At 42.7% G+C, this 21,538-nt stretch overlaps 1 protein-coding gene across 1 annotated transcript; it reads left to right on the plus strand.

Moving 5' to 3' along the window:
- The first annotated feature begins 232 nt into the window (after positions 1–232).
- On the plus strand, positions 233–20,093 carry LOC106606089 (glutamate dehydrogenase, mitochondrial). Its single transcript, XM_014202210.3, has 13 exons — positions 233–820; positions 7,432–7,512; positions 7,644–7,699; positions 8,614–8,677; positions 10,760–10,854; positions 12,521–12,700; positions 13,786–13,923; positions 14,183–14,320; positions 14,528–14,608; positions 16,302–16,425; positions 17,314–17,405; positions 18,038–18,100; positions 18,988–20,093. Exons 1-13 carry the CDS (start codon positions 418–420, stop codon positions 19,105–19,107), a joined length of 1,635 nt encoding a protein of 544 aa, XP_014057685.1. The 5' UTR covers positions 233–417; the 3' UTR covers positions 19,108–20,093.
- The last annotated feature ends 1,445 nt before the right edge of the window (positions 20,094–21,538 follow it).

Below are 21,538 nucleotides of genomic sequence, written 5' to 3' on the forward strand. Positions count from 1 at the left end.
GAAAAACGTTTCTTAACCGAAAGCAAACGAAACGAAACTGGGTGGGAACTACCTGCATTTGTCCAAAATAAATTGTGGTCGTTGCAAAACCGAGCGGTTCCAATTGTTTGGCTAATGATTCAACATTACACACCTGCGGAACACCGCCCAGGGAGCAGAAAAATGTCACGGAGGCGCGCATTACTTCGCATGCGCGTTCAAGTGGAACCCTCCCCAGTGAGGTGGGCATACACACAAACACGCCTGTTCTCTAAAGAAACGGCATGCACGACTGCTGTCAGATCAGTGCGAAACGGGACAGGACCAGAAGGAGCAGTTGTCTCGTTATACGTTTGTTTTCCCCCCTACCCATTTCATTGTCTTCCCCTCACTTTTCTTTAAGTTTCATTCGTTACTAACGCCTTAACTCAGTGAAAAATGTACAGGTATTTCGGAGAATTACTTACTCGTGGAGCAAGCAGTGCTCTGGCCTCGGGATGTGTCAAGTCGGCTCTTCCAGTTTCCGCGTCGTTGATGCGGATGCGCCACTACAGCGAGGTCGCAGGAGAGAAAGATGTAGATGACCCCAACTTCTTTGGAATGGTGGAGGGATTCTTTGACCGCGGTGCAAATATCGTTGAGGATAAACTGGTGGAGGACCTCAAGAACAAAGAGACGCCAGTGCAGAAGAGACACCGAGTACGCGGAATTCTCAAGATCATCAAGCCCTGCAACCATATACTGAGTGTATCGTTCCCAATCAAGCGAGACAATGGCGAATGGGAGGTGATTGAGGGATATCGTGCCCAGCACAGCCAACACAGGACCCCCTGTAAAGGAGGTAAGGCGGCGAATGTGAAATTACAGTGAAGATGCTGAAGCGGAGTATAGCTAGCATGCTATCTAGCCTGTCAAGTTGAGAAGCGGGTAGCTGCAGCCCAAATTGCCTACGTTTTTTTACAACTAATCCAACTGGACTACAGCCTGTCATTTCAAATTGGAACAAATGAGCCATAATGGGCAGAACTAAGCACGACCTAGCGAGATTCGATTGGCTCGATCTAGTATTTAATCTGCATATTTCAGTTAGGGAACGCCTACTTTGCGTGTGTAATAACTCAATTCGCATTTGCACTCCTAAACGCGATTTTTTTTTTTTTTACTTTTACAAAGTGTAAAGTCTACAAACATTAGTCCACTCTGTTCATAACAGATTCTAGTTTTGGGAACATCAAACTGTTTGTTTCATCGATGCGAACATTTACAGAATGTCGGCCAAAATCCATCTCGTTCCATCTTCTCCCACTTCCATATTTGGTAGTGAGTGGAAACGCCAATTGGATGCTTCACATTTAAACATCCAGTGAAATATCTGTCTCATTGTGCTGTCTGTGACATGGCGGCTGGAGTATGGGCGAGTGGGTGTGTCGAAAGCGCTCCGCTATAGAGGGGAGTCATTTTATGCTGTCCAGGTTTGAACCGGGCAATGGCTCATGTCATCTGGCGAAAAGGGTGGGAGCGGAGCGCCCATCTCAAACCAAACCGTGATCTTTGCCTCTAGGTCATGTTGTCAACCAGGCAGCATGGTGCATCGTCCAGAAACAAATCTCTTTTGTAATAAAATAAATGATTGAATTTTCATTGGGAAGGCAGATAAAGCACTTATCAAAAACAATCACTTGTGCATGGGAACACAGAATCACACTAATTACTATACGTGCTTAATTAACGTTTGTTTTAGAGTGGACATGGACATCTGACAGAGTGGGAACCAAAATAAGATTGTCAGTTTAAAAAAGGTTAAGGATGCAAGAATGTGTACATATCAGGCTGTGTTGGCAAAATCATTACATATCCCATCTAGCCAAGCTGGGAGAGGCTTCCTGTTGTCACAGTTCCAAGACCAGTCATGCCATGTTCAAAACAATTGGGAACAGGGAACTCCTAAATCTCTGACTTCAGGCCTCATTTTAGAACTCTGACCTGAAGATCACTGACGTCATGATTTGACCTCGCATTTTTCCGAGTCCCCAGTTGTTTTGAAAGCACCATAATATCTGAAAATGTAGCTAGCACATGTCATAGGCTGACCACAACGCTCGCGTTGTGTGCGCGAGCGTTGCAAAATAAATGTAGAAATCTATGTTATTCAATTATAGCACCCACACTGCTTGTGCGGTCAACGAGCGTCTGCGTTGCCAAGGGCTAAAATAGAACTCCTTTCTATTTCTGACGCAGATCGCACTGCAAGTCCTGCCTCTCCCATCTCGTCATTGGTTTATAGAAGCAGGTACCCACGTGCCATCTCCTCATTGGTTATACCCACAGTGGGTGATTGAAAGATGAACTGCGTTGCCAGTCGGTGTAGTAATACTATGAACATTTAGATGCCAATCACCATATAAGTTAAAAGATGAAAAAGCCTGGAAGGAGGGAACATGACTAGAAACGATTCAGTTGGCCGTTTTATGTGTGGATTAATTGTCGGAGTAGAGGACCTTGTGCATTTCAGGTAAAATACAACCGAATGTTTATCTCAGGACAAATTAGCTAGCAACAGCAAGCTAGCTAAATAGGACAAATTAGCTAGCAAGTGCAAGCTAACTAGCTAAATTGCCATAAGTGTTTAATGCTTTTCGACTTGTCCCCAAATTAATGTAATTGGTTCAGAGTTTGTTTTGATATTTTAACTTGTGTGTCGTGATTGCGTTTGGTGTAGGTGGACAAAATACATTTATGCAGGATGGCGCATGCGCACAGCCGGTTTGGGTTCCCTGTTAGCCCTTGGCAACGCAGACACTCGTTGGCGCAATAATTGAATAACAGATTTCTAAATATACACGACACGAGCGGTGTAGTCAGCCTGTTACCCGTATACATGGATGAACACTTCTCCTTCTCTGTCATGGATGCCATGGTTGCCCTTAGCTAACCAACTGCATTCAATGTTGGCTAGCTAGCTAACATTAGGCTATAACTAGCAATGTAAATGGATTTCTGAGATACAAATAATATTACTACACAGGTTGTAGAAAAGGCCCATGGAGTTGGTGGAAGAATCCCTTAAGTCATGGCCACTTGCTCAGCTGGGCCAGGGGTGCTTTAATTAGGTCAGGTGGAAATGTCAGAAAGATCTCAACTCATTAAAAGGAGGAAAACACCATCGCCTGAGCTCGCTGCTTTCACTTCCTTAACTCCGTCTAATCCAGACGTTCTGTGCGTCCATGAATCCACAACAAGGGCATCCTGAAAGAGGGCTCGAGAAGCACCTATGCCCTCAGAGACCTGCCTGTATGGTTGCAGGTTAAGGCGAGGGCGAAGAGCATCACTCACCAGGCCACAATCTCAGCCATAGCCTCCAGGGGAAGGAAGGAGTTTGAACGCCAGGAGGGACATAAGGCCAAATCCCACTACCATGTACTTAAATAGTGAAGCCGGGGAGGAACCCGGGAAGAAGACCTCTCTCAAGAGCAAAAACATAAAATTCCAGCCTTACTGCCCCTATTGCAATAGTAAGGGGCACTTCCTTGGCTCATGCCCCAGGGTAAAAAAGCTCACTCAACCTCAAATGAAAGCCTGGATAACTTCAGGGGAGTGATGCTACAAGTGCCCATAGCCATAAGGCAGAGACCTGTATAAAAGACACCTGGGAGCCAGAAATCTTTCTGATTGAGAGAGGGGGTCAAATACTTATTTCCCTCATTAAAATGCTAATCATTTTATAACATTTTTGACATGTGTTTTTCTGGATCTTTTTTGTTGTTCTGTCTCTCACTGTTCATATAAACCGACCATTAAAATTATAGACTGATAATTTCTTTTTAAGTGGGCAAACGTACAAAATCAGCAGGGGATCAAATACTTTTTTCCCCCCACTGTAGCTTTCTTAGATGGCACATATTGCACTTTTTATTTTCTTCTCCAACACATTGTTTTGCATTATTTAAACCAAATTGAACATGTTTCATTATTTATTTGAGGCTAAATTGATTTCATTGATGTATTATATTAAGTTAAAATAAGTGTTCATTCAGTATTGTTGTAATTGTCATTATTACAAATAAATCGGCCGTTTTAATTGGTATCGGCCTTTTTTTGGTCCTCCAATAATCGGTATCGGCGTTGAAAAATCATAATCGGTCGACCTCTACTCAAAATAAAGTATAGTGTAGTGGCAAGAGGAATTTTGTCATTGTTTGTCTTTCCTTTCTTTCTGTGCCACCATGTTTGCATATAGATTACTGGTAATGTTACCAGACCCACATTCAGTTGCAAAATGTTCTTGAACGCTACAGGTAGAAATACCATGAATAGAGCCAACGTTATTCCTAATTCAACATGTCAGAAATATGCTATGTAGAACAAGCATACTTCTATCTGAACGTTCCATCTTGCAAGTTGTTAGCTATAGCTAGCTAATGAGGTAACATGACCGAACGAGGTGTAGCCTAAACAAATGGTTAATAGTCCAGTCCACAAGTAGTACTATTAGAACGGCCCACGATATGCTTTATGAACGTAAAATGCAGCGCCGCTATTATGGGTCATATCGGTGGAACGTAAAGGGCTAGAATCAAGACGTTTTCATTTAGGAAAAGAGGGAGACTTGGCTACAGAACCTGGCTATGAAATGTTGTGGGGAAAGTGGGAGGGTTGAGCGGGAGAGAAACATAACTATACAGTTGTTTTACTATTAAATCCAATGCATTTTTTGTTTTTAATTTCGTATAGCAGCTTGTGTTTCTTAACCAGGCGAAGGGTAGCTAACTAGAAGGCTGGTGGTGACTGGTTAGCTACGGGGAAGCAAGAGTTGCCTGCGCAATGTGTATAATCGGCAGCGGAGCTTGTCTACTTGTCTGCTCTCACTCATCGCTTGCTCCCCCGCAGCTCACCAGATGACGTAGGCTGTGTGCCGGGCATGGGGCGTCCTTCCCACTGCTGAACAGAACTGCGCTGCGTATCTGTGCCGCTAATATTAATCGTGCTTATCACGGAAAAGCTCTCAATCTCTCCTAAACTCTTGTCCAGTTCATTTAGTAGTCAATCGCCACTGAAAAATAGGTGTTTGGCCATTTTATTTTAGTCACTGTTTTTGTTGACGTAATCAACAGTGCGTAGAGTTCAGTACATTAAAGTATATTGTACTGAACATATCTACTTTACAATGCTTTACTGTACTGAATTGTCTACAATGGGAACTCAAAGTAGTCACAAACCACAGTTGGGTCACTTGTCCATATGTCTACTGACATACAGTAGGTACCGTAATTTCCGGACTATTAAGCGCACCTGAATATAAGCCGCACCCACTGAATTAAAAAATATATATTATTTTGAACATAAATAAGCCGCACATGTCTATAAGCCGCAGGTGCCTACTGGTACATTGAAACAAATGAACTTTACACAGGCTTTAACGAAACACGGCTTGTAACAAAACATTTAAAATTTGCAGTAAGCTTTAGTTGTCTTTTTGCACTGAGTCAATTCCTCACGCTGCTGTTTCCAACGTCTTATCATCGACTCATTAAGACCAAGCTCCCGTGCAGCAGCCAGATCAATGGCCTTCAACTTGAAAGCTGCATCATATGCATTTCTCCGTGTCTTTGCCATGATGAGGGTGACAAAATGACTACCGTAATCAGAATGATGGGAAGTTTGAGCGCGCTCGATATAATCTAAACAGTAAACAAAAAAGTTGTTTGACCTTAACCCGTTCGGCAATTTCATTGGTCTAATGAAAGCTTCATGCCGCCAAAAAACTGAGCACATCACAGAATGTGTTCTTTTGGGGGGAAAAAATGAAAAGCGTGAAAAATCCATATATTAGCTGAGTCATTGTTTAAGCCGTGAGGTTCAAAGCCTGGGAAAAAAGTTGCGGCTTATAATCCGGAATTTACGGTATATGCCTATTGCCTATGGCAGATTGTTATGGATGACATCTGATTTAAGGGAAAGTGGTGGTGATTAAACTAATCACAACAAACCACAATTATTTCCCAGGGGGAATACATTAATCTCCTTTCAATCCAAAATCCTGTTTGGTCTGCTTTTGAATAGGACACCTTTCCCAAAATCAGATCTCTGCATCAAGTTTTAACCGTTAGCCTCATGTTGCACTAATTCGAAATATCCTACTTTTTGTGCAGCTATTAAAAGCTTCAGTGTCTTCAGAAGTAGAAGGGATCGTGAGGTAATGTGTGTAGAATAAAGTGGTGAGTGGTAGTCAGTGAACAAGACAAACCTGCCAGGACCACACCCAGTTTCCATCTCACGATGTTTTTCCTGTTTGTAGAGGAGTGGAGGGGGCCTGGCCTGCGGTCTTGGGAGTGAGTTTTTTTGTTTTTGTTTAAGCTGGCCCCAGGTGGGTGGAGTTTGCACTGGGTGAAAAGTGATTGATGGTATTAGCTTTAAAACCTGGCTGCCTTCCAGGCGTGAGCTGGGCGCCCCATTCAAAGCTTTATGGTGAAGTCTACTCAACAAAGTGACGGATGTGAGACACAGAGTAATGATTTAGTATTCCGAGTTTTCGCATGCGAAAGTGTTTTGCTTTTGATAAAGCCCCCCTTTTTTTTAAAATTATTTTTAATCTGCCTTCATGAGGAAAACTAATTTGAAACTTTAAGCATACATTTATGTGTTTCTGAACAATGCACCATACTGCCTGGTTAACAATATGACTGGGCGGTGCAGATTACTGTTTGATTTGAGAAGGGCGCTCCTACCTCCCCGCTTTTGCCCGGTCGCATTACAAGCCATAGTCCGGTGCAACCCAGTTCAGCCTATTTGAATCCCCTCAGTGAGTCATAGCGCTAGGCAGTGTGTGGTTTCTACCTCCCTCGCATGCAAGCGTCTCCTCTCCTACGGAGCTCTACTGTAACTCTCAGACACTGGCCAGCTGCAACCATTTTGTGCATTTCCTAAAACCGACTCCCTGCGATAACTATGAGAGGCCTAGTGTGAAATGGAGTATTTGGATTTTGTAAAAAAACGGGGTCTTGTTCCAGAGCTGACTGGGCTGGCATAGACAAGGGCTAGCCTACATTGGACAAATTGTGCCCTCTTTTTCTCTCCCGCTCATACTCCTCTAACAAGTTCATTTCTTTATGAGTGGTTCTGAGACGGGTTAAAGGCTTAATAATCAGGGCGCAAAATACCCCCTAGCTTGTGATTGTGTGTGTGAGTAGGCTAATTGCATTAGTCCACCTCCTTGTGTTGGAGAATAGAATACCAAACTGATTAAGCTAGTGGGATCTCTGGTTTTATTGTACAGCAACTTATTAGACATTGTTTTCATCATGCAGAAAGTCTAAAGTTCAAGTATTCCATTTTCCTAATATTCTTATACACACGTACTCTAGCTAGAGATGAAAATGGGAAAAACGCAACTTTTTTCAGCCAAGTGATATCGCAGGTTTCACTCCACTAACTCTGTCACGTTGTGTTTTCCAGGTATCCGTTACAGCACCGAGGTGTCTGTCGACGAGGTGAAAGCCCTGGCCTCGCTGATGACATACAAATGTGCTGTCGTGGGTAAGGGCGTTTTTTTTATAATTCTACACAGTATCTTCTAGACATAAGTCCTCCAGACATAAGTCTTTTTTATATGGCCTGTTGTGTTTTTTTTTAAATGTTGCAACCCCGTCCATTTAAATCCCTTACAGATGTGCCGTTTGGAGGAGCCAAAGCTGGAGTGAAGATCAATGTAAAGAATTACACGGTGGGTATTAGTTTGTTTCTGGATACGCCAGAGTATTTGATGAAATACTTATTGTTGATGTCCTTTCACCCAGTCACGTGTCACTTTCACATTAGCTTTAGGGTGTGTTCCCTTTCAACAAGGCCATTTAGTCTTTTATTGTGAAATTGTTTATCTGTGACTCTCAGAGCTTAGCATACAGGCTCACATTACCAAGTCATCTAAACCAGTGATTAGAGTGCAGTCAAGGCATTTCATTTTTACCTCACTTGGTTCGCTGCTCTGTATTTACCCCTAGTGCATAGATAATAAGGCTGCAGGATGTTCTATTATGTGACCATTCAGTGGAGTTTGTTTTCGCAGTGGTAGGAACAAGGATGAGGGAATCTCCACCATCAACTTTGACCCCAAAAAAGCTGAGATTACTTATAGAAAATGATTTATCATGAATACAAAATATGCATAACCTGCACTTAATAAGGTTCTCATTTGAATTTGCAAATAAGAACTTGATTAAGTGCAGGTTGTACATATTATATCACAAGTTATTAATATATTGAATATCTTATGTAAAATAATAGATCGTCCCATTCAGTGTTCTATAGAACTCTGCACAGGAAGCTGTTAGTCAGTGGGATCTCGCTCCCCTTCCTGTTGCCAGCCCAGTGCTGACCCATCCCGTCTGTTGTTGCCAGTGGCCCTAGGGCTCCATTAGGCATTGGCAGCTCTGCTCTGGGGGAGAACTGCTGAGCCATCAGCTGGTAGACATCATGACTGGGACACCCACCCCCCTCTTATCTGCTAGGCTGCTGGCGCTGAAAGTTTTAATTTATTAGTATTAACCTACCTGACAGTCGTAGTGCCTTCTTTGGTCTGACTTTACTACCAGTGAAATATGCAATGCCCTTTATCATACTTTTATGCTCTGTGTGCAGGACAATGAACTGGAGAAAATCACCAGGAGATTCACCATTGAGCTGGCCAAGAAGGGTTTTATTGGTGAGTAGTGTCTGTGTCCAGGGGAACATTTGAAGGCTGCTGGTGAAAAAATGTCTGGCGGTGATGTCTATGGCCGCATGAACACATGGTCCCCTGGAGTGGGTGTGCCTTCCCCCTAGCCCATACTGTCAGAGGCAGGGTTTCATGAGCCCACAGTGCAGTACACACACACACAAATGACCACGATGAGAGAGGAGTTAAACAAAAGGCATGAAGGCAGCTTGACCTTCCAGGAATCACAAGGGGGAAACCTCTCAGGGTGGGAATACAGGGAAAACGGTACACCAGAAACGATCTAAAACGCAATAATCCACCAAATATTTTGGTTTATTTTTGACATCTTCATTTAAAGAAGGAGTTCACGTTAACTTCACATTTCCTTGTAACAATTCTGCTTGTTTAAGAGTTATTTTAGGGTTATGCATTCAATTGAAGTGCCTGTCGCCCATTAGGGGCTTCTAGCATGACAAGTCCACATCGTTTCAAAAGGCAAGAATTGCTCTCTTTGTCGCTATTTGTTATCCAAAGCTGTAAATGTGGTCCACATGGTCACTAAATCAGCAAGGTCTGATACCAGTCCAGAGGAGCCTGTTATTAAAAGGCATTCCCCAACATTCTCCCATAGAGGGAGGAGGGGACTGTTTGTATAGCTACATGTTTTAGTCTAGTCACGTGACGTGTAACTATCGGAGTGCTTGAATTCCTAGAATGAGGAGCTACGGTACATACACTACCATTCAAAAGTTTGGGGTTACTTAGAAATGTTCTTGTTTTTGAAAGGAAAGCACATTTTGTTGTCCATTTTAAAATAACATCAATTGATCAGAGATACAGTGTAGACATTGTTAATGTTGTAAATGACTATTGTAGCTGGAAACGGCAGATTTTGAATGCAATATCTACATAGGCGTACAGCCCATTATCAGCAACCATCACTCCTGTGTTCAATGGCACGCTGTGTTAGCTAATCCAAGTTTATCATTTTAAAAGGCTATTTGAGCATTAGAAAACCCTTTTGCAATTATGTTAGCACAGCTGAAACTGTTGTTCTGATTAAAGAAGCAATAAAACTGGCCTTCTTTAGACTAGTTGAGTATCTGGAGCATCAGCATTTGTGGGTTCGATTACAGGCTCAAAATGGCCGGAAACAAAGGACTTTCTTATGAAACTCGTCAGTCTATTCTTGTTCTGAGAAATGAAGGCTATTCCATGTGAGAAACTGAAGATCTCGTACAGCGCTGTGTACTACTCCCTTCACAGAACAGCGCAAACTGGCTCTAACCAGCATCCCGGTGTCGCCTCTTCACTGTTGACATTGAGAATGGTGTTTTGCTGGTACTATTTAATGAAGCTGCCAGTTGAGGACTTGTGAGGCGTCTGTTTCTCAAACTAGACACTCTAATGTATTTGTCCTCTTGCTCAGTTGTGCACAGGGACCTCCCACTCCTCTTTCCTTTCTCAGAATAAGAATAGACTGACAACACTCAATTGATCTAAAGAAGGCCAGTTTTATTGCTTCTTTAATTAGAACAACAGTTTTCGGCTCTGCTAACATAATTGCAAAAGGGTTTTCTAATGATCAATTAACCTTTTAAAATGATGCACTTGGATTAGCTAACACAATGTGCCATTGGAACACAGGAGTGATGGTTGCTGATAATGGGCCTCTGTGCGCCTGTGTAGATATTCCATAAAAAAATCTTCTGTTTCCAGCTACAATAGTCATTTACAACATTAACAATGTCTACACTGTATTTCTGATCAATTTGATGTTTTAATGGACAAAAGCAAGGACATTTATAAGTGACCCCAAACTTTTGAACGGTAGTGTGTGTGCTTAAGGGCTGTATAAGTGTGTAACCCATGGCAACCATACCCTCTGGCACTGTGTCTTCAGTACACTGCCATAGCTTCAAAGTGGGCCATGAGTGCCTCTATTCTTTCACAGCAATATATTTAGATGGGTCTGCATGCTTCAGTATGAGTTTGTTGGTGTATTGGTTGTTTCTTCTTTACTGAAGCCATTTTAGGTATCTTATAAGTTTACTTTAAAATGACAGTATTTTGTCTTTCTCCTGTCAGGACCTGGCATTGATGTCCCTGCCCCTGACATGAGCACTGGAGAGAGGGAGATGTCATGGATCGCTGACACCTATGCCAACACCATGGGGCACCATGTACGTGTTCCCTGTATAAACTCACTGCCCTCTCCAACAATAGACATTGAGTTTTCCCCAGCACTTCCTATCAACTAAGTTAAACGGCTTTTAACAATTACTGTAAACCACTGAAATGAAGGAAAATGACATGCGTATACAGGTAACTGCCAAAATACAGAAAAATGGCAACATGAAAGTGTCTTAATAGGGCGTTGGTCCACCGCGAGCCGTCAGAACAGCTTCAATGCGCCTTAGCTTAGATTCTGTCTGGAAGGGATGCAACACCATTCTTCCACAAGAAATTCCATAATTTGGTGTTTTGTTGATGGTGGTGGAAAACGCTGTCTCGGGCGCCGCTCCAGAATCTTCCACCAGTGTTCAATTGGATTGAGATCTTGTGACAGAGACACACATACACCCATTAAGCCACCTATGCTCCTTTGAGACCCCTTTTCAAAGTCACCGAGATCTCCTCTTCTAGCAACTGGCCATTTTTATACATGACCCTAAGCATGATGGGACGTTAACTGCCTAAATAACTCAAGAACCTGCATTCGATATACTTTGTATCCCTCACTTACTGAAGTGTTTGCTTTATTTGGGCTAGTATAGACGTAACTTTCTCAGGTGTTCCTCTGCTTTGCATTTTTTTATCACCATTAATCTGTTCATGTCTTATCAACCTGATAACGAAACGATTGTTACACGCCCGCAGACCACAAAGCTGAGCTTATCTGTGTACAGTAGCTAGAGGTCAAATGCTAAGTTGTGATTATTCTGTTTGCACACTAGCCATCCCTATTGTCTTTTCTGAGTTAACATCTCCACTATGTCACTGTTTTTTCCCTATCCCTTTTGTTGATTCGAGTTTTTACAGGAAGTTCTGCTGGCCTCGTAACCCCCGCTCCTTGGCTCCAGACAGTATTCTGAGATCCATTTCCAATCGCCCTGGCGGTAGAGGAAGTGCTTTGACTTTCAATAAGCTGACACTTCTACCCTTATTTTCTTGTCATAAGGCTACTGTTCCAATTCTAATGACAGCGTTTCGAAAGATGAAGCTCAACCAGTCTCTTGCTGTATACATGATCATATATGTTTTGTTGGTTGCCAGGGAAGAGGTCAGGGAGCACTCCAAAAGGTAAAGCATTTCAACTGTACACTACAACTTCTACCCTACAGCCTAGTCATAGAATTTGGTCTCAGTCTAAAAACAGCACTATGAAGAGACGTGTGCTCTTGAGCCGTCTAGGATTGGTCTTATCACAGTTTGAGGACAGTGCTGTGCTGTGTCCATTAAGGCCAGGACGATACCAGTATTGCGATACTTGTTAGTATCGTGGCAAGGAAACGAAACACGAAGCGGATTTAACTTCTTGAGGAAAACTGAGAAGAGGGCACGTTGACTTTTTGTTGTTGTTGGCATAGTCATCGACTGCGGACGTCTAATTACATTTTGTTTCTGAGTCAAATGTTTCTTTAGTGGAGTCTCGCTAGAGCCTTATCTTTGCCCCTTGAAAGATTTGTCTTTAATAGATCCCAACATATGTCGACTACACTGTCCAGAGTACCTAATACAAGGTTGACAAAATATGTATAATAAAATGGCCGCCTGCTGAATTTGTTTTCTTTTGAAGTTGCTAATTCCACCAGTAACCAACCACACCCTCCTCTCCTCTGTGTCCAGGACATCAACGCCCATGCCTGTGTGACTGGTAAGCCCATCAGCCAGGGGGGCATCCACGGCAGGATCTCAGCCACCGGGCGTGGAGTATTCCACGGCATCGAGAACTTCGTCAACGAGACGGCCTACATGAGCCAGCTGGGCCTGAGCCCCGGCTTCACCGACAAGACCTTTGTCATCCAGGTACACAGACACGGCACTTATTGATTAGGAATGGCATTTCATTAAGCGTCTTTCATCAGCTTTCAAAGCAATAAGAGGTTTGACTCTGCACCTAACAGTGTCTTCTGTTACGGCAGCGCTGCTTAATGCAAGGTGTGCATCTACTGCAGCACTGCTTATATGTCTACAGAATGACTGTACCTTTTGGTACTGAGACCAAGCGTTAAGCCTTTATGTTCAACATATAGACCCCCCTCATGTTGACAGGATATCAGTTGTATGTGATTCAGTGCAAAATTGGCCAGAGAATCAATTCCTCTGTTCTGCAGTCTTCTAATGTAATATGGGAAATGTCATTAGGAAAACATCTTGGAGGCAAGATTTAATTCGGTCTTGATGCCTTTTTAAAAAAAATGTGTCTGTAATCTAACGCATCCTTATCCCTTAAAATCCATACCTAACCAGCAGGTTTCTGCTTGCCTGGAAAGACTGGGGGGAGGGAGTGCCGTCAGCAATCTAGGTTGCTGACTGGTGTGTTTCTATTGGCCGCTGCAGTAGTGGAGCTGCCTACTTTCCTCATGTCATAAATAATCGATATCTGAGTGATGTATGAATGAATATTTTGTTAAAGGAAAGATCCACACGGCTTGGTTGTCATCAAATCAAGCACAACGGGTTTTTTTTTGGTTAGAGGTAGCAACATTCGAGACTACTATAGGATGGAACCCACGAGGTCGCTATAATCACCGAACAGATGGCATAATGGCTCGTTAGCAAGGTGTTCCATTTGGATGTGCAGAGGACTGTCCTCCCTCCTACAGTAGAACACATTGCTACTGCTAATTACAATCTCTACTGATTACTGTGTCCTCGTTAGCGAACAATAAACTCATTGGACCAGAAGACGCTACATGACGTGTTTACTGTGCCAACCGAGCATGTTTCTTATGAACATAAACATAAATGGACATTTGGTACATACAAGCAGAACAGGCTTAGCAACGTGTGATTTATCTACCCCAGGGCACTCAGGTTGGAAACCTTTTTTTTGGCCTGTTTTCTCTCTTTTATTTTGGCACGTGTCATTCTTCTTCCTCTTCTCCCAGGGTTTCGGTAACGTGGGCATGCACTCCATGCGTTACTTGCACCGTTTCGGGGCCAAGTGTGTTGGTGTTGGAGAGATGGATGGAAGCATCTGGAACCCCAGTGGCATCGACCCCAAGGAGCTGGAGGACTACAAGCTGGTCAGTACACAACTCATAGCTACGGTCACTAGCCTGCAGGTCGACCGACCTCTTGCTGTTCCCTCTACTTGTGGAGAGCACAGTGGAATGCACCGTCTAAGGCTACCACCTAGGGGACATACAGTGTCCCTACACTCTGAAAGTCCCCCACAGCCATACAGCCATTTGAGACGGATGACTAGTGATACACTTTGGTACTGTGTCTGTCTACTTTATCTCTCTCTGTGTCTCATTCGCTTTCGTCTCTCCTTCTCACCAGCAACACGGCACCATCGTGGGCTTCCCCAACTCCACACCGTACAAAGGCAGCATCCTGGAGGCCGACTGCGACATCCTGATCCCCGCCGCCAGCGAGAAGCAGCTGACCAGGAACAATGCTCACAAAATCAAAGCCAAGGTCAGACCAGCATTGGGCGATGTGCAACGATTCCACATGAATGTGTTTGTTCCAGTCAGTTTGACCGAGCAGGCTAATTGGGGGTGTTTAGTAATGTTTATGTAAGTTATGTAAAACGTACACAATCGTCACTAACAGTAAAAACAGATTTGTGGAGAGCTGGATTGTGTATGTAGATTGTATTTAAATCCTCTTTGTTTGTTCCAGATCATTGCTGAGGGAGCCAACGGCCCCACCACTCCGGATGCTGACAAGATCTTCCTGGAGAGGAATATCATGGTGATTCCGGTGAGAGCATATTCATTATTTATCCACTTGTGTAGTTGGGTAATATTTATCACGTTTGTATATTATTTATACCTCACATGCAACCCGTAATAAGACTATGTAGTGTGTATGCTAACAAATTCTATTAAGTTAAATTATCTGACTCCGTAAAGATGATTTAGCAATGTGCAAGAGACTGTAGTTGAGTTAAAGTATTAGAAAGGTCTGAGAATGGAATTCTAAAGGCTAATCAATTTAACTACATTGTAAAATTAATGAATTCACATACAAGGCTTAAAGGGATACTTTGGGATTTTGGCAATGAGGCCCTTTATCTACTTCCCCAGAGTCAGATGAACTCGTGGGATACCATGTGCGAGCAGTTTGAAGGAAGTTGCTAACTAGCTCTAACGCAATTGCTAACTAGCGTTAGCGCAATGACTGGAAGTCTATGGATATCTGCTAGCATGCTAGTAGATAGCACAGCTGAAAACTGGGTAACATAATTGAAAAAGGGTGTTCTAATGATCAATTAGTGTTCTTAAAATTATCAACTTGGTGTAGCGAACACAATATGCCATTGGAACACAGGAGTGATGGTTGCTGATAATGGACCTTTGTACGCCTATGTAGATATTCCATAAAAAATCAGCCATTTCCAGCTACAATAGTCATTTACAACATTAACAATGTCTGCACTGTATTTCTGATCAATTCGATGTTATTTTAATGGACAAAACATGTGCTTTTCTTTCAAAAACAAGGACATTTCTAAGTGACCCCAAAATGTTGAATGGTAGTGTAGATACAGGGCCTCATTGCCAAAATCCCGACATATACCTTTAAGTTACAAGGCATTTCTAATATTACAAGGCATTATTCAAGGCATGATCAGAGAGGGAGAGAACGAGACAAAGAATCCATTGCTTGTGCCTTAGCTCATGGGAGAGGGAGACTGAGAGGGAGAGAGACGTCATGGCCTGAAAAGCCATGCCCAAGGTGTCTCTGGGGTGGTAAGAGAAAGAGGGCGAGTGTATCTCACCAGCGCAGGTCAGGAACAAAGAGAAAGCCACAATGAAGCTAAGACCCTTTTTATAACCCTTTGAACATGTTTATATTTAAATCTGAGTTGTTAACTCAACAGTAATCCTATTGGTCAACTTCCAATCAGATAGCAGACCTACAGGATGTTTTCACAACAGAACCTACTGCTTCACAGAGATGTGAGAAAATGGGGGATGGCAAGAGCAACACGGAGAACGCCGAATTCTTGAGAAGACAAACCCTCTTACGTAGAGTTGATAAGAGTCTCTTCAGGGGCTGGCCCTGGAGACGTAGATATTTTTAGAGTCGGTTTCACAGACCAAGATCAACAACAGAAAAATAGCCTAGAAGTAGGCCAGAATCTGACTTGTTAAATCTTCAATGAAGACTGGGATTTCATGAACATTGATGAGTTGGATTGCATACCTCTGGGTTCCAGAGTCTGACTCTATTTCTTTGAATGGAGATGAATCATAGTCCAGGGATATTGTAAGACAATGCATACAACAATTATCATACATTTTGTTTAGAAATCAATTTAGTGCAGACAGTTGCTTCATCTGTCTCTGTGTAACTTACTCTTTGACTTCACAGCTCTTGGTTGCCTGTATGTTACATCATAGCTGTAATGTTGGAGTCTGTAAACGTTCACCATCTCTTGTTTATTCAGGACATGTACCTGAATGCTGGTGGAGTGACTGTCTCCTACTTTGAGTGGCTGAAGAACCTAAACCATGTCAGCTACGGTAGACTGACCTTCAAGTACGAGAGGGACTCCAACTACCACCTGCTCAGTAAGCCTGACATTTCTCTACCTGTACGGAAGCACTCGCTCCTACTAAGTTCAGCCTGCTCTCTGTTATGTCACAAAGATGGATGTTGTTGATCTTGTATTAAACTAAAGTGTAAATCGTTAATTACTTCCCCGTGTCAACGGGGAGATTTGTTGGAATGTGAATGAGAACTATTTGAAATGTCAAACCCGAGGCTGATTAAACACAATGTTTTTTTTTTACAGCTGTGACTCATGTTGCACATAAAAAATGTATTGGACTGCAGAGTAGACCACACACACACACACACACACGCGCACAGCACACACAGTACAGCCCCTCCTCCGTGCCTGGTGAGCGAGAACATTATTGTCAGTCACTTTATGTAGGGTTTCCAGGAAGAGGTGGATGCTGACTGTCTGCAGGCCATGTCTAACACTCTCTCTCTCTTTCCGGTCTATCAGCAGTATCAGTCAATGAGGCAGTCTGATATTGTGCACATGCATTTTCACACAAAAGCCCCTCAGAACATGTATGTACATTCGGTTTTCAGTACATTGCAGCAGAGGATTGAGCTGGGGTTATGCTTGTCGCCGTGTGGGATGGTTTCTGAATATTTTAGAAGCTGAAGCCATTACCCAGTCCCACGAGAGTGGCAGGACTGGGCAGTGTTGGAGACATGGAAAAGAGCTCAGAATAGATATGGCTGTGAATTGCCAAACCCATAACGTTTTTGTAGAAAGAGAACATTTATACCAAATTATTAATGCAGGTGAACTAACTTTAAAATGAACTAAAAGTGAAGATTTATGAGCTGTATCCTTCATGATGGTTCAGTGAGGATTTAGTCAGATTCATATCCATATACACTACCACATATACATATGAACTGTCTGTGGTCTCCCTCAGTGTCTGTCCAGGAGAGTCTGGAGAGGAAGTTTGGGAAGCATGGAGGAGCCATCCCTGTGGTCCCTACCTCTGAGTTCCAGGCCAGGATCGCTGTGAGTACAACCCTCCCCACCCCAGCCTTGCTATGATCCTGGATTACTCTCCCTTCATTCAAACAATACCCCTAATATTTCATTAAGATATAATATACACTATATATACAAAAGTATGTGGACACCCGTTCAAATGAGTGGATTTGGCTATTTCAGCCACACTCATTGCTGACCGGTGTATAAAATCGAGCACAGGGCCATGCAATCTCCATAGACAAACATTGGCTGTAGAATGGCCTTACTGAAGAGATCTGTGACTTTCAACATGGCACCTTTCCATCATGTCAGTTTCCAACAACACGCTACATGGCCAAAATGTAGCACTACATGACCAAAAGTATATGGACACCTGCTGGTCAAACATCTCATTCCAGAATCATGGCGGTGAGCTTTACATCACTCCAGCCAACGCTTGGCATTGCGCATGGTGACCTTTGGCTTGTGTGCAGCTGCTCGGCCATGGAAACCCATTTCATGAATCTCCCGACAAACGTTGCTTCCAGATGCAGTTTGGAACTCTGTATATCACAGTTAAGCTGCATTTCTCCAGAGATGAGTAAGGGTTTAGTTTAGTGGGCTAAATGTTAGCTTTGAGTCCTATTTTCAATGCATTTTTCTCTGTTTGGTTCCAGGGCGCTTCAGAGAAGGACATTGTGCACTCAGGACTGGCCTACACCATGGAGAGGTCTGCCAGGGTAAGAGGCTGATTGCTTAAACATGATTATCTGGGCTAAACGGTTCCTCACAGGTCCAGGGACAGGGGTTTTATTCAAAGGAAATGCTGTGTTAATCCAACACAAGGTCCTGAGGCATCCCATTACTCCTGTTCGGGGAAATGAAGTCTTGAAAGTTGAAGTCATGCTTCAACGGTCCAGTGACAAGCTCCATTTCTATTTTACACATCTCATTACCCAAACAGCACTAAGCTCATATTTCCTTTTCACTGCTGTCTTGCCACCATTCTTTTTTTCCCCCCATTCAAGCTCATCATATAAATCCCTCTCGAACATGGTACACACACACACACACACACCCACACCCACATCCTCTGTCACCGGTTTGCTGTGCGTGCGAGCAGTGGTAACTGGAGCAGCCAGGGCTTTGTTAGTCTCATCATTGCTAGGGCCCAGCACTGATGCCAGAGAGAGCAGAGACAGGATGAAGATTCAGACCGTTACCCTGCTCCCCTTTAGCATTAACACACTATCTATCCCACAAACACTGATGACTTTAATGTCACGTCTGACTGAGGATCCAGTCTTTGTGGAATGACATCCCCCTGTGTCATATGGGGTTGCCTATACCACCTCCCAGGAAATGTAATACTCTGTGCAGACATACTGCATGAGAGTCTGCTGGTTTGTTACTTGCTTATTGCTCCCTGGGGGTTATTTCTTTAGAAGTACACATAGAGATGCTTTATTATCCTGTGGAAATGGATCACTGCATTGATAATGGAACAATAGTGGTGTATTGCTGTAGGTAAGAAATGGAGGAGGGGGAAAATAATGATTACTTGAAGGGACACAGAGATGAATATCATGGTTGAGTTTATACTCTTTGTTTTCTCTCCCGCTTTTAGCAAATCATGCGCACCGCTAACAAGTACAACCTGGGCCTTGACCTGAGGACGGCGGCGTACGTCAACGCCATCGAGAAGGTCTTCAAGGTGTACAACGAGGCTGGTGTTACCTTCACATAGGCGGCTCCTCGCCACCCCGCCCACCTGCCTCCGTCTGTCTGTCCGTCCACCCGAGCAGACCCAGGCCCCCCCCCCCCACCTCCATACAACAATCACACAACATATCAAGTGTTTACATTTTACACATGACCATTAGCTTTACTTGTATATGTATAACCAGCAAAGCAATACGCACATTCTTCTGCGTTCTCATGTCTTCAAGAGAACCCATGTTCTAGCTTGCCTTAAATCCAGTAGGGCTGTTCTATGACGCTACTGTGTCTATGGTCATTTTTTTTCCTTTACTGTAGAAACCTCATTTATTTTCTCATTCTATGGACTCCAACCCATTTATTCCTGTTACTATATTCTTATGCCAGTAAACACCAAAAATTCTGGTCTACAGCTTTCACGGGATACTGCTTTTATGAATCAGTGTTGTGCTTTTTCAGTATCTGTTATGGATCTACAGACAGATTTGAGTAAGTTAGTCAATATAATAGAATGTAGAGCATATCAGATACACACTTAAAGCCTTAATTGCACCGGTTTCTCCTGTGGTGAAATGGAGCAAATGTTTACTTAAATGGAGAAAGTTTTCTTACCTACACCAGAATGTTCTTTCTATTTAAAGTCTCCCAATAAGACTTCAGTGCACTTATAAAGCAGTGCACAACGTGTGCTTCTACACTATTCAAGATATCATAAAATACATTTCTTACAAAGCAGACTTATTATATGTTTGTAAGTAGGTTGGCACAACACTAAAACCCAGAATTCCAGAAAATTGTTCTGTTCACCTTTTCGATGCCTTTGTTCTAAACCTGAATGCTTTGTCTTGCCTCAGAATTTGAGCCATATCGGAATGGTTTCTGTGCTGAAGGCTACTGGAAGGGGAGATGTGAGGGAATATGTGAGAACGGCCTTGATTGACTGCTTTGGGATTCTATGTAAGAGAATTTGTACTGCCTTTTCGTTGATACAGAATTAAACTTTAAAATGCTCAATTGTTTTTATTTAATGAATTCATTGATTCAAACCAGAAACCATGATTCCCCATTGGGAATGTGATGATTTTTCCATTGGGGTAAATTCTGCTCATTTTGTATATCAATAGCTAGGTATTGGTTGCATAATCCCCACTGTACCTATTTCATCCAACATTAGCCTACTCAACAGACTTTTGGAATAAACATTTTTATTTACTTTTCAAATATAATACATAACATTACACAATGTACTGTAGTGACAGTAGCAGATTATGACGGTAAAATAATATATTCTTCATAGGCTATAACCAGAGGTCTGTCAGATTGACTGACAATGAGAGGAAGAGAAACTGCTTCAGTCTGACTCAGCCAAAGAGACTTTTCCCAAATGACAGCACTTGGTCTGCGGCGCTGTTGTCCTTAGATTTGTCATCACTCTCACCAGACATCTCTCCTGCAATGTCTCCCAGTGTGTCTGTCAGGTCTGAAGGATAAGCAGAGTTTAGCAGAATTGTAGAATGTATAGATAAAAATGACCGAAGGTGGTAAGGCTACAGATGGAGCTCAACATTAATTCTTGTCTAAACAGCAGCAGCAAAAACAGCTGCAAAGCTTAAATCAGACAATATATTTACATTTGAGTCATTAAGTAGAATATCTTGTGTTGAGCTGCATGAGGCAAATGGTGGTCACACCAGATACTGACTGGTTTTCTGATTCACGTCCCTACCTTTTTTTTTTTAAGGTACAGTGCCTTGCAAAAGTATTCATCCCCCTTGGCGTTTTTACTATTTGTTGCATTACAACCTGTAATTTAAATTGATTTTTATTTGGATTTCATGTAATGGACATACACAAAATAGTCCAATTTGGTGAAGTGAAATGAAAAAAATAAAAAACAAACAAAAAAATAGAAAAAGTGATGTGTGCATATGTATTCACCCCCTTTGCTATTTAGCCCCTAAATAAGATCTGGTGCAACCAATTACCTTAGAAGTCCCATAATTAGTTAAAGAAAGTCCACCTGTGTGCAATATAAGTGTCACATGATCTCAGTAAATATACACCTGTTCTGAAAGGCCCCAGAGTCTGCTACACCACTAAGCAAGGGGCACCACCAAGCAAGCGGCACCATGAAGACCACGGAGCTCTCCTAACAGATCAGTGACAGAGTTGTGAAGTACAGATCAGGGTTGGGTTATAAAAAAATATCAGATACTTTTAACATCCCACGGAGCACCACTAAATCCATTATTAAAAAATGTAAACAATATGGCACCACAACAAACCTGCCAAGATAGGGCCGCCCACCAAAACTCACAGACCAGGCAAGGAGGGCATTAATCAGAGAGGCAACAAAGAGACCAAAGATAACCCTGAAGGAGCTGCAAAGCTCCACAACGGAGAGTAGCTGTCCATAGGACCACTTTAAACCGTACACTCCATAGAGCTGGACTTTACGG

This window comes from Salmo salar, chromosome 01 (genome assembly GCF_965601325.2).
Source record: "Salmo salar chromosome 01, fSalSal1, whole genome shotgun sequence".
Lineage (NCBI taxonomy): Eukaryota > Metazoa > Chordata > Actinopteri > Salmoniformes > Salmonidae > Salmo > Salmo salar.